Here is a 13,221-nt window from a genome sequence, read left to right as displayed (position 1 = left end):
TGTAGGGGTAGAACAAATAGAAGATTTATGTCACACAGAGACAGTATAAATTGTTTCCATCAGCTACAGTTGTCCATTATCAGAATATCAAAAATAAAATCTATCTGTTCCCTTGACCATTTGATGAGGCTTACCTCCTTCCCTTATTTTTTTTAAGTAAGACAAAAAATAAAAAAACAAGTAACTGAGTAATAGTGGCCTTATAACATTAGAATTATTTTTTGTACTTTCAAAAAAAAAACTATTGCTTTGTTTGTGATATACATTGTATATATCAGTATACAATGTTTAATTCTGTCAATGTAAAAAAAAATATTTTAATTTCACAATCTACTATACTACACTTACCCTGGTGGTGAGCTTGAGAAGTTTGGGGTCAGGAACTGTGTCCTCTTGTGTCCCATAAACATGAAAACATATTGATTTACTCTCAAAAAATTCTAAATGTTTCTTCTTTAACTTAGATATCTGAATGACTTTGAAATGTTTGAACTCTGGTGTTAATGTATTTTTAATTGTTGGTGTCTCTACACTGTCTCCCTTGCTTTCCACTTTGACAGAATATTTTACATTGATTCCTTTAGAAAACCGAACTTTATTGATCTCTGCTTTGTTAACTGTCACCTACAAACATAAAAACATGTACATTTTTACACATTGTAAACTTAATTGTGATAATGTACACATTGTAAACTTAATTATGATAATGTACACATTGTAAACTTAATTGTGAAAGTTTTATACCATCATTTGTCTATACTTATTGTGTCTTAGGCTTTCAAAAATTTTGGTGTTAAGCATAACAGATGAAGATTATCAAGTATTAATATACTGGGTCTGCACCTGGCATTCCTAGTGGACTGTTAGTCCCTGAATGTTTCATCTGTCGAGCAGTCAGTGCCTTGGTACAATCATAATTATAATGTTGAAATTTTATCATGTAAATATACCATCAACAAATTTATCAACTGTACTATAACTAAGGTGGTGAATTGACGCGTAGGCAAATTTCACCTAAGAGCAACAGAACTAGGTTTCATCTGCACTGCAATGGTGTTGATGGAAAACCTTTGTTTCTATCTAAATTTATTTTGACATAGATATCTCTCTATAGTTGAAAATTGTATGTATCCCTCAAGACGTATTGATAGAGTTGCTGTCTCATTGATGTGTACTCGGAATGTCCTTTCATTTATAATTACCTTAAAATTGTACGGTTTACTGAGGAGATCTTTTGGATCTTCTACAAATGATTCTTCATCTAACGGCTTCCCATTGGCTGCACAGGGGGTCACATGAACATATAAATAACCTTCTTCTTGACCTTTATAGTCTGTTATCAACACTTTATCGTCAAAATCTAAAGCATAACAAAGTGATTGTAAGAATACATTAGCGGTTCCTATCAGTACGTCTTCTGTTGGCTCCCAGAATGGATCCTCTTCTTTGGGTACTTTAGATACATCTTCTCCATCTAAGAAACGCTGATATAATTCCTGTTAAAACATACAAATAACCAGGTATACATTTCTTTAATAGATACTAAGATTTGGCTTGGAAGTTTGACTGAACTTGTAGAAAACTTATTACTAACAGGATAGCACATACTTATTTTGATGGTGATGTTGTTTTTAGAGCCCATGTAAGCTTATCAATCCTTGGATTGTATTAATTCTAAAAGGATCTCAATTTAACACAAAGTAAGATCTTTGAATATTGATATTATCGGTACTAACATTGATTTTGTTGTCAGTAAATTAAAACCTAACTAAATATGTTTTGCTATACAGTCATTAACACTTACTGTTCTACATCCTGTCAATACTTATATTTTGGCATTGTATACAGTCATGTTTTCCTAGACTGTTAGTTATGTCTTTACACTAAATCCATTGGATGTGTACTGATTGATATGTTATCATGGATACATGATTTTTTTATCACTTGTTATTGGCTAGTTTTGAACTAGCTTTCAGAAACTACAAATGGTCTCATACTAGTACTTTGTGGCTTTAGTGTTTTTATTAGTTGTTTTTGTGCTTTGTGGCAATCTGATGAGTCAAGTCCTTTTCAACTGATGTTTTTGTTCATATGTTGTGCTGTTACACCACTGTCCCTGGTAAGGGAAGGATTAGGCGCCTGAAAAAATGTTTTTAACCCCACCACATTCTGTAAGTCAGGAGCCTGTAATTCAGGGGTTGTCGCTTGTTGCTGTAAATCATATTTGGTTGTTGTTTTGTTCATAAATCAGTTTTTCTAGTTTGAATTGTTTAACATTTTGCCATGTTGAATCCTTTTATAGCTTGCTGTGTAGCATTGATTTTGCTCATTACTGAAGGTCATATGGTGACTTACTGTTGTTAACATCTACATCATTTGGTCTCTGTAGGATAGTTGTATCATTGGGAATCAATCCTCATCTTCTTACTTTTATATACATCTTGTTTTGTTGGGTTATTGGTGGGAAGAGAAACACTTGACATTCTGAGCATTAACACATTCAATTGTTCAGGTTTTTACTCAAGTTTCTATAGCAAACAACATCTATTACTGGCCTTTTTCACATGACAATTCTTAAGTTTTATTTCACAGAAGACTCTTAACATCCACAACACCTATCTGGCCTCAAAACTCGTTGGGATCAGCATTGTAGGCAGACAGGTATAATTGTTGCATTCCCTTACATATATGGTTCTCACCTGTATTAAATATCTTCTGTTCATAAATTTACCACGTTCCCATAACCATGTGTTACCATTCAATAAATTCTTCATTTTCACCATCACTCTGAATAACAAAAAACATTAATCTTAAATAACTACATTGTATTAAATCATGAAAATAAAGACATACATGGAATCTGTACATAAATGCAGAAAGACTTTTTTTTCGAATGTTTGAAGATGCCAAAAAGACAAAATTTTAGAATTTTAGAATTGGGTGATTTATATAGATTATCATATAGTGTTGACACTTGTCTATTATGATGATCTCTATAAATGTTTTTATGTTACTTCTATTGTTAGTTTCAATTTGCTGTCTCATGATCATCACCAAAATCTCCATTCATTCATATTCAAACAAAAAAATAAATATTGCAGCACCACATTCACACAAATACAGATATAATGTCTCACTTCTGGTCATCCCTGTTATTGTATTTCTGTTTACAATGCACACTTCTACCTGATGTACATTGTGAAATATGTTAAATATCAAACTTTTTAAACTTTTTTCATTTAAAAGTCTTGTTCCAGTTCAGAAATGAAATTTCTTTCATCAGATCAATATACTTAAGATTGATTTGAACAAAAATTAAGGTAAAGCATGGTGCATTTCTTGAGTTGCTATGTATATATATCATATTTTTATGGAAGTTATATATTCAAGCATTTTAAACATTCCTGTACTAAATATATATTCCTAACAATAAGATTGTTAAATATATCTTATACCTATTTTTCAACTGAAAATGTTTATAATATATACACTAGGGGCCTAGATGGCCTAGTGGTCTAAGTAGTAGAACTACTGTATCACTAGCCTGTTAACACTGATGTCGTGAGTTTGAATCCGGCACGTGCCAGGTATGCCCGACTCCAATCTTAATTGACCAGAATTGTCAGTTTTCCTACCAAAGGTCGGTGATTCTCTCCGGCCTCTCTAGCTTCCTTCAACAATAAAAACTGACTGCCACCAAATAGCACAATAGTGCTGAAAGTGGCCTTTAACACCAATCAATCAATCAGTCATAATACATTAAAATATGAAACAGAGTGTGTATAAAAACAATCAATATTTCTTGCATGAACATGCTCAAAATCCAACCATTCAAATAACACTGTGAACTTAATAGAAAGAGCATGCAATAACATAATCAGATTCACACAGTCAACAAATATTTATGGGTCATTTTTCATTCAGAAATTATTTCAATCCTTTTATAAAAGTATACATGATATAGTGACCATTCTTGTGTGTTTATTTTCCATATTTTAACCATAAAAAAGATTTCAAATTATTTTTGTATATCATTATAGTTTTTAAGGAATAAAGAGATATTGTTGCACATAATGACATAATTTTAAATTCTTTTGTGTGAGATTAAGAAAAGGGAAGCACATCTTCACAGTTGGTTGTGCACTTTCCTTTTCCAAAAACAATTTTGATGCAACTCTAAGAAAAACAATAATTACAAGACACAAACAACACAACAGAAATGACAAAATCAAATAAACATTAAATAAAACACTAATTCTAAATGTATATAATGTACTTATTCTAATTACTAGTAATAGATTTAAGCACTTCCATAGAAATACTATATACACATGTAAACACACAAAAAAATATTTTACAGCACAGCATATATGAACTCTGAGAATATAGCTGTGTTTTCTCCAATGAAAGATTTATCTTTACCACTATATACTAGATAATAGGCTAACATGTCAATTGGACACATCTCAGCATGGGTCTTTACTGCTTCCTGACATATTTAACTAATACTTTGACAATTTAATCATTTCAAAACACTTCTATGATATAAAAAGCTAAAAACATTTTCTATACAGTGTTATATACCTGACATTTTGATCTGCATTCCTTTTGGTTTAATAATAGAAAAAAAGTAAATAAACAGTTTTGATATAGAATAGTGGTATAACTAGATAATAAAAAGTACATAAATGACCAATTTAGGTATTTTCTAAAAAATTTGGCATATGACTTTTGAGAATATGCTCTTTCAATTCAGACCATTAAATATTTTATTGTTTGGAATTTTATATTGTTGTGGAAGAAATAAGAAATTTGATTATATATAAAGGGAGAGAATTTCAAAACAACAATAAATTTGTGGGTTCATACAGTGGTTATGAAAAAAATAATACTAAAAAGGAAAAGTTTAAATTTGATTGAATAATGAAAGATAAGATGATTTGATTTGTTCAGTAAAAAGTTTCATATTACATGACTGTCTGATGATGTACTTACTTTGTGCCTTGGTTGTTAGATAGATCTGATCCATCAGTCGCTGCTGTGGCGATCAACACCACTTCAAATGATTTATGTTTATCTAATTCCTCTGACACAGCATTTACTTCTGATACCATAGGTAGAATTTCTAATACTTGTTCTTGGGCAATTTGCTGATCTGTAGAAAAAAATCAAAGCACTCTAAGTGCTAATAGACAGTTGATATTAAACTCAACAACTATGAATCATTTTACATGCAATTTCTTTATTAGTACAGACAATAAAACATTATAAGAAAAAAAATGACACTTATTGATATTACATGACAGCTCTGCACAAAATTTTTCTGAGTATATTTCAATAGATTTCGTATACAAACTTTGGACAGTATCACTGACCAAGTGCAAAGCTTAAAACCTACGAAGCGATTTTAGAATTTTGAGCAAATTCCTAAGTGATATATATATATACCAACCTTTGGTCAGTCCAGCTGAACCAGTAGCAAAACCTTTAACCTGAGCAATTTCCTTCTGAGCGAATTCCCAAGTGATTTCTGCTGGCAGATCATCTCCAGCTTCACTCTTCTTCATTGGATTGATGAACACATACATATGATTAGAACCTGTGGTAAAATATTAATTTTTGATTCATTGATATACTGTAAATTTAGAATTTTTGTAATGTTTTTGTTGAAGTAGAAACTCAGGATATTCATAAGAATTCATGCAATAACAACATCCTGTAATTTTATGCTATATACTATTTTCAGTTTTATTTTCCTGTGACCAGATTCTGTTATCTTTACCAACACTGGTTTATTGGCATGCCAACCATTATCTCCACATAGACTATAAACTCCCCTAAATCTGGAGCACTCATACTAACGAGGATCACATTTTAGTGTTATGTGAAGATACCCAGCTTTTTACAAGACCAAAATGCACAGTTGAAATTTTCATATTAGAATACCTCACAAGGAATTTGTCAACAAGAAAAACAGTCATCCATCTGGAACGTTCTTACTCTGAGTCAAACAACCTGCTCCTACTCATATATTCTTGTTTAACAGAGAATCAGAAAAACCAGTTTAAAGTCTTTGGTTTGAAGCAATCAAGGATTAAACACATTCAATGCTTACACGAATCAGGTAATTTGCCTAATGAAAATGTAGTTGAACATACTTCATAAACTGTTAGCTTCACAGCAAAACTTTATTTATCACGGAAGTCATATCAGTACCAAAGCACTAGCAACCAGATGGATGTCTTTACAACATAGATTTTCTTGTCTCTTTGTGGCTGACCTCAATTTAAGATGATGTGTACTTACCAAACAGAACTCTGTCTTTATGACATAAAACCTTTTTGCCCTGTAGTGGTATACCATTGACCTTTGTTTTTGAGCCTGTACCAGCCACCGATTCTACTTCTACAGTTCCGTTACTGTTATATATCACAGAATGCTGCTTTTGAATACTGGAATAAAAATCAATTATTTTGTTGGTAAAGGTATCAACTGATTTCTATCTTTAAAAAGTTATTAAACTCATATATGCAGTAACATTGACCAGAGAGATGTTTGTGATATAAGTTCAATTCATAGTAAGAAACTGTACACTGTGTTTTATTTGTAAACAAAATAATCATAGATATTAAGTCATAGGAAAAATAAGCTGTAAAATAAATAAAAACAATTTTACGCTAGTAAATATATAGAAAAACTTCTCATGGTATATGACAATCCAGAATATGGATGAAATATTTGCCACTGGACATTAGGCAAACAAAAACAAAAAGAAAATACAGAAAAATAATAATCTTCACTCTTAATCGTTATGATTTCCTGAGGTATGTGCCAAACTCTGACTAATTAATGCCCTGCAACTAATAGATAATAAGAATCCTTTGTTTACACAACACACATGATACAACTTCAGGAGCTTTTTTTCTAATCTTTAGCCTTGAAATATTAGGAAATAACCAAGACATATGTTGGGAAAAGTCAGTGCGACAGAAAGTAACCTATGATCTTTGACACTTACCTTAATCCACCAAGACATATACTGGGAACAGGCTTAATAAAGGGAAAATAACCTATAGCCTTTGACACTTACCTTAATCCACTGAGACATATACTGGGAACAGGCTTAATAAAGGGAAAATAACCTATAGCCTTTGACACTTACCTTAATCCACTGAGACATATACTAGGTACAGGTTTAGCATCTTTTCTTCCGACTGTAGTCTCTTTCTGAGACAGAAAATGACATATGACTCCAGATAACATAGGATCCTCGTTTAGATTGATCAGATGAGGTTCCTTAGCCTTCCTAGCAGCTGTATTGTCTGTGATATTCTCTGTCTCTGTTCTTGCAGCTGCTAACTGTAATTATAGCAATAATAATTTGTAGTAGTTCTAATTTTTTGTTTTGCCATCATAAGGATTATAATTGTGAAACATTAGAGAATGCCAGAACTAAGACTATGACAGTCAATTGTTAACTGTTCCCTAGCTGCCCAACCACGGTTCCATAGCTTACTGTCCCATGAAGAAAATTTGTACATATTTTCCAAAAGCTAGGCTGTATATAAGGACAAAAGGACACATATTTATAGTGAATGTGAATTATCATTAAATGTTAAATTTCCCTGAGCAATGCCACAGTTGCCACTTGAGGAGTAGGAACTGCCTACTCTACTGGAGTATCAGTTTTATATGTTGGGGTTTGTATTACTCAATCTTTAGTTTTCTGTGTAGTGTTTTGTGATTTGTTGTCTTTTAAATGATTTCTTTTTGGTTTTTCCTTAACTTATGGTTTTTGAATGTCACCTTGGTATTTTCTCCCCCTTTTTAGTGAATATGTTCTGTACTAACCTGTTCTTCCCAGCTCTGTGTATTCTGTGCCAACATTTCCTGGTTAGCAAATAACTGTGCCCGGATTTCTCCCCCCTTTTTAGTGAATATGTGCTGTACTAACCTGTTCTTCCCAGCTCTGTGTATTCTGTGCCAACATTTCCTGATTAGCAAATAACTGTGCCCGGATTTCTCCCCCCTTTTTAGTGAATATGTGCTGTACTAACCTGTTCTTCCCAGCTCTGTGTATTCTGTGCCAACATTTCCTGATTAGCAAATAACTGTGCCCGGATTTCTCCCCCCTTTTTAGTGAATATGTGCTGTACTAACCTGTTCTTCCCAGCTCTGTGTATTCTGTGCCAACATTTCCTGGTTAGCAAATAACTGTGCCCGGATTTCTTCTTCCATTTGTTTTCTCATTTTTTCAACTTCTGTTAAATAAAGATTCTAATATGATGTTGTTTTTTTCTCCATGTATACAGAACCATGTTTTAATTTCAACAAAACATAATGTACACACATTTGACATAATTTGCAATACTAGTTGTACATAAAAAGGTGCTTGAGATCAATGAATATTTCTCTGGGAGTTGGTTTCAATTAAAAATCTCTAATAAAAATGTAAGGCTATAAGTATATATTTGTACACCTTAAAAATTGTGTCACATTAGGAATTTAAAATTCAAATTAAATTGCTACCTTTTCCACACAAAGTTCACTTTGAATGTGTAATATTCATCATCAAGACAGTATTTAATCTAAGAACACAAAGAATTAAATTAATATGTCATGTTGCTTTTCTTACCCTCAGGTGTCATTCCCATATCATGTCCAATAAGTCCACCACCATCCATAGACTTTTTCAATCTCTCATTTTCTTCCTGGAAATAATTTGTCGATTTATTTATTGTATGCTGACAACACCCTTTGTTTTACTATAAAATGGTGCTAATCATAGTACATACCAATAGATACAAAGAGCTTAAAAGGTTTGAACATGAACCATAACAATGTTCTTATCTAAAAAAGATTGAAAATTATTTATTACCAGCTTTCTATATATATATGTGTATGCAATTACTCACAAATTAAGGCCCCCATGTTCTGTTTTGAAATTATATGAACATGCAGACGCAAATTTATCTTAATACCAAACCCATGCAATAGAATTAAGACTCTGCCACAGAAAATACATAATTGCTCTGAATATTCATACCACAACATTACTCATCAGCCCTCTACTGGACCTCAGGGTATATAAACTTTACCTTAAGTTCCCTGATGAGTTTATCCATTGGATTTTCATTTATAACAGCTTTGTTTTTAATCTTTTTGGCTCTGTCAGCATATCGTAACGTAGAAAGTGTTTCATCATAATTAATATCAGCAGGTGATAATGCAGCAATCATTATGGTTTTACTGAAATATAAAAATAATAAACATATCGACCTATATTGCTATCAAGTTATCATCGCTTATGGTCCTGCATACTAGTTATACTTATATTTTGACATTGCAAGAGATCATGCATTCTGAAACTGTTTGTTAGGACTTATACTAGATCCATAGGTGTACCAACTGATATTTCTAGTCTGAGAAAACATTGTCTATTTAATTTTTAACATTTTATTACTTTTACAAGTTAACAAAAGTGAAAATTATCTCCCTTTTACTAAGGAATTATGATTAAGGATTATCTTCCCTTACCTATTACCACCTAAGGCATTCTGTAAAAGTTTGGTTAATACTGAGTCTCTATAAGGAACTACTATTTTCTTCTTTGTCCCCATTGATAAGTCTGCTAAAGCCTGAAATAAATTCATCAAATAATTGATAAATATCCAATAGATATAGCATATAACTGATTGAATCTCACTTGATTGAGAACAACTTATGAAGTTTTGTGAATAAAATGCATTAATATTATTTTACACCACTTTAAGTTTACAGAGCATTTTAACATGTAACAGTCAAAATATGGGCATCATATTAGAATTCTGATTCTATCACAATGATTTATTTTTGAAGTGTGTAGGCTTTTTATGACATCATGTAACTGTACTTTAATCATATAAGCCAACTGTGCGAGACCCTCATGGGTAGCCAAGGTTGTTAAACACCCCCCTAGTTAACTGAGAACAATTAAATAAGTTTTGTGAACAAAATGTATTAATATTATTCTATGCCACTTTAAGTTTACAGTGTTTTTTAACATGTACAGTCAAAATGTAACTGTACTTTAATTTAACCCCATTGAAAATTTACATAGTATACCCTAACCCTAACCTTTCCCTTATATTACATTTATATGATGTACATTTTGGTATTATTTAGGTTGTTGGGTGCTGTCTCATTTACTATTATTTAGTAATTTTTACAAATGATATTGGAAACTATTACATACAGAAATAACATTTCCCAGTGCTGAAAGTGATTTGTTGATATTAGCACCCTCCTTCAGTCTGTCTCCCACAGCACCAGTACTGTCAGCTCTCTCAGATCCTAAAGTATAATACGACACTTTTAATGTTTCTGTTACAGATGATTTGTACATAAATGAAGCAAAACAATATTGTTTCACTTGAAGCAATTTGTATTACTGTCATGAAAAAAACTTTAGTTTTCATTGCTATTCATCACAACTAGTTTCATAACATCTTTAGTTATTTCAAACTGGAAGATTTAGTTTTATAGTTATTGTTATTAAAACAGGAAAACAAAACAAGATCCTTCTATAACAACCAACAATAAAAAGATAAGATGTTTCTTTACATTTCTGTTAACATGAGGGTTCTTACAGCATAATCTACAAAGATGTTTTCTTCTATATATGTATGTTTGTTTGGTACAAACCTGTAATCAGTCTTAAGTTAGACTTATCAATGGTTTACAATGTTAGACCAAATGTTTACCACAAACAAGGTGATGTAAACATGCTGACCTGATTATTGTTCAAAATCATGTGACATATTGAAAAATGTCACTGGCGGTCTTTCACTTTTACATCTTAAAAACTTTGGTGCAAGTAGAAGATAAGTGTGGCTCTTTGTTTTTTTGTATTGTTTAGTTGATATTTCGCTGATGTCTACACAATATTTCTTGTTATAGGCCGTACCTGCTAAATCAACGAGGTTCATCACACTGCTTTTCTTTGTTTCTGATCCTGAATCTGAATCTTTGATGATCTGGTCAAAGGTTATTGTTACTACAGTGTGGGCTCTACTGCTGGTGGCATTCATATTGGTTGATGCCACAGTCCTACTGGCAGTGCCTAGAAAACAATAAATATAATACATGTTACCTCAATACAGTCATAACTACTGATGAAATTCATAAATGTTGATGCGACATTCTTAGTGGCAGTTTTTTTAATAAATATACTATAACCTTAGTGTGGGTGTCGATGATTTCTAGACAGTTTAATTTACGTCAAACGTTAATGCTACTTTTAATGTCGTTTTCATTTCACCATTGTTAACGCCCCTATATCTTTAGTTAACATTGTGCTATCAATATGTAATACGTTATTATATTGAGTTGAGATTACACAGTCAAACGAAATAGACGTAGTTTACTGCCTGTCTATACATCGTGTTTACCCATCCCTCACAGTGGGCACTACAGTTAATGGCATTCATATTTGTCGATACCACATTCTAACTATAGTCCCTAAAAATAATTGTAACCACAGTGGCAACTTTAGTAGTATTTATTCATATTTTCACCCACTCAGCACTGTCAGACTGGCATTAACTAGTTAATAAATATATCGTATTACTAGATTGAGACTTTCACATTTGTTGATGCCAAAGTCTAATTTTGTCCTTAAGTAGGACTATAAACTTTGTTACAGATCTCTATATTTTAATGCGTTTCTGTCTCACTATAGTGATTTGTGGTTAAGAGTATAAACTATACTGTATGGGTTTTGTTCATATTAAAGGCTGAACTGTGACCTATAATTGTTTGAATTCAACATCATTTTGACTCTGTTTTATAGTTGACTTATTGACTATCATACCACATCTCCTTATTTTGTATTCATAATAAACTAAGAATGCTAAAAATCATAATAACATTAACTGTTCCAACTTGACTCCACCAGCAAAATTTAACCAATTACCTTGTTCCATTCTTTTTTCAATTTCCTTGTAACTCCCCACAGGGACTTTTTTTAAATTTTCTACATAAAAATATCCGAGTTTGGGATTCTGTCTGACTTGGAGGCCACCTTTGGGGTTATCCTTTGACAGGAGATCTCTAACTTGTTCATTATATATTTCTAACATAGAAAATGTTACTTCAAATCTCTAAAAAAAGAAAATTAGTTTAAGATTAGTTAACATGCCCTTTCTTCAGATTATAACAAAATTTTATTTATGGACAAGTTATTCTTACTCAGGTCTGACTAATCTTTGCTCTTATTATCAAATGTTGCATTCTTATGTCTTATTCCCTATTTTTCTTGACTTTAGGGCAGTTTAGAGCTAAAAATATGGACAAACTGCTGTCTTTTCAAGACTTTATGCTCATCTATGAAGGTCTTATTTATTTTGATTTGTGTGTGTGTTTGTGTTGTTGTTGGGTCCTGCATCATTGACTGTTTCTATAGTGTGGATGATATTAAGTAACTACTTACAGAAAGACCATTTTTAATTCAACAACTTCCAGTTATGTATCTTCAGAAAAAAGTAAATTAACTAAAATACCAAAATCCGCAGAAAGTCCTTTATCAAATAGAAAAATCAAAAGCTCAAACACATCAAACGAATGGAAATCAACTGTCATATTCCTGACTTGGTACAGACATTTTAGGTTTGGGTCATCAAGGACTACAAGTGAAATCCTAGGGATTGTTCATTTTTATTTTTTACATTTTCTTGTGTAAGGTTTACTCATTGTTGTACACCTTCCAGTAACAGTCAAGATATTGAAGCACAACAACAAAAGCACTGTTATGATAAATTTGTTATTTCCCAATAATGAATAATTAATTTTTTCTTTATTGTCTCGGGCAAATCTCTGCTAATTCCCATATTCTCCAAAGGAATGTGTTTTTTGGCAACTATTGTCTCATGACATGTACATTTATTATTTATTTCCTTTTTTGAACAACATATTTAAAAGAATATTGATTTTTGTTAAATTTTTACTTCTTCAGAATATAAATTATACAAACCCTATTAGTATCACTGTTGTTTTCTACTGTTTGAAATAATTCATCACAAGTGATTGGTACAATTCCTCTGAAATATAAAACATTAATGAATTGTAATTGTTTTTACTTTAAGCATCATATTTATGTTGCAGCAATCAATTAGGAAATCAAACAGAATATTTACTGGCTTTTATAAGATAAGATTTACTATTTAAGGAAGTTTTCCTATTTAG

The 13,221-nt window shown here is 31.7% G+C and overlaps 1 protein-coding gene across 17 annotated transcripts in view; it reads right to left on the bottom strand.

Annotated features, from left to right (window-relative positions):
• The window catches only part of LOC127702032 (kinesin-like protein KIF28P), an 89,107-nt gene that overhangs the window by 18,661 nt on the left and 57,225 nt on the right, over window positions 1-13,221 (bottom strand). For 14 of the 17 annotated variants that reach the window (XM_052206008.1, XM_052206018.1, XM_052206014.1 and 11 more), the window contains exons 8-23: window positions 13,010-13,076; window positions 11,954-12,140; window positions 10,946-11,101; window positions 10,235-10,332; window positions 9,538-9,638; window positions 9,099-9,249; window positions 8,636-8,711; window positions 8,161-8,261; window positions 7,163-7,359; window positions 6,307-6,452; window positions 5,453-5,599; window positions 4,996-5,155; window positions 4,585-4,605; window positions 2,700-2,787; window positions 1,203-1,496; window positions 349-624 (exon numbers count right to left, since the gene is read on the bottom strand). In XM_052206008.1, coding sequence (XP_052061968.1) covers window positions 349-624; window positions 1,203-1,496; window positions 2,700-2,787; window positions 4,585-4,605; window positions 4,996-5,155; window positions 5,453-5,599; window positions 6,307-6,452; window positions 7,163-7,359; window positions 8,161-8,261; window positions 8,636-8,711; window positions 9,099-9,249; window positions 9,538-9,638; window positions 10,235-10,332; window positions 10,946-11,101; window positions 11,954-12,140; window positions 13,010-13,076 — 2,266 coding nt within the window. The remainder of the gene's footprint in view (window positions 1-348; window positions 625-1,202; window positions 1,497-2,699; window positions 2,788-4,584; window positions 4,606-4,995; window positions 5,156-5,452; window positions 5,600-6,306; window positions 6,453-7,162; window positions 7,360-8,160; window positions 8,262-8,635; window positions 8,712-9,098; window positions 9,250-9,537; window positions 9,639-10,234; window positions 10,333-10,945; window positions 11,102-11,953; window positions 12,141-13,009; window positions 13,077-13,221) is intronic. The other 3 variants (XM_052206010.1, XM_052206015.1, XM_052206020.1) reach the window with 1 other exon arrangement.

Source organism: Mytilus californianus, unplaced genomic scaffold (assembly GCF_021869535.1).
Source record: "Mytilus californianus isolate M0D057914Y unplaced genomic scaffold, xbMytCali1.0.p SCAF_5, whole genome shotgun sequence".
Taxonomy (NCBI): Eukaryota; Metazoa; Mollusca; class Bivalvia; order Mytilida; family Mytilidae; genus Mytilus; species Mytilus californianus.
The sequence above is the reverse complement of the archived record's forward strand: the minus strand, read 5'-3'. Positions and strand labels throughout refer to the sequence as shown.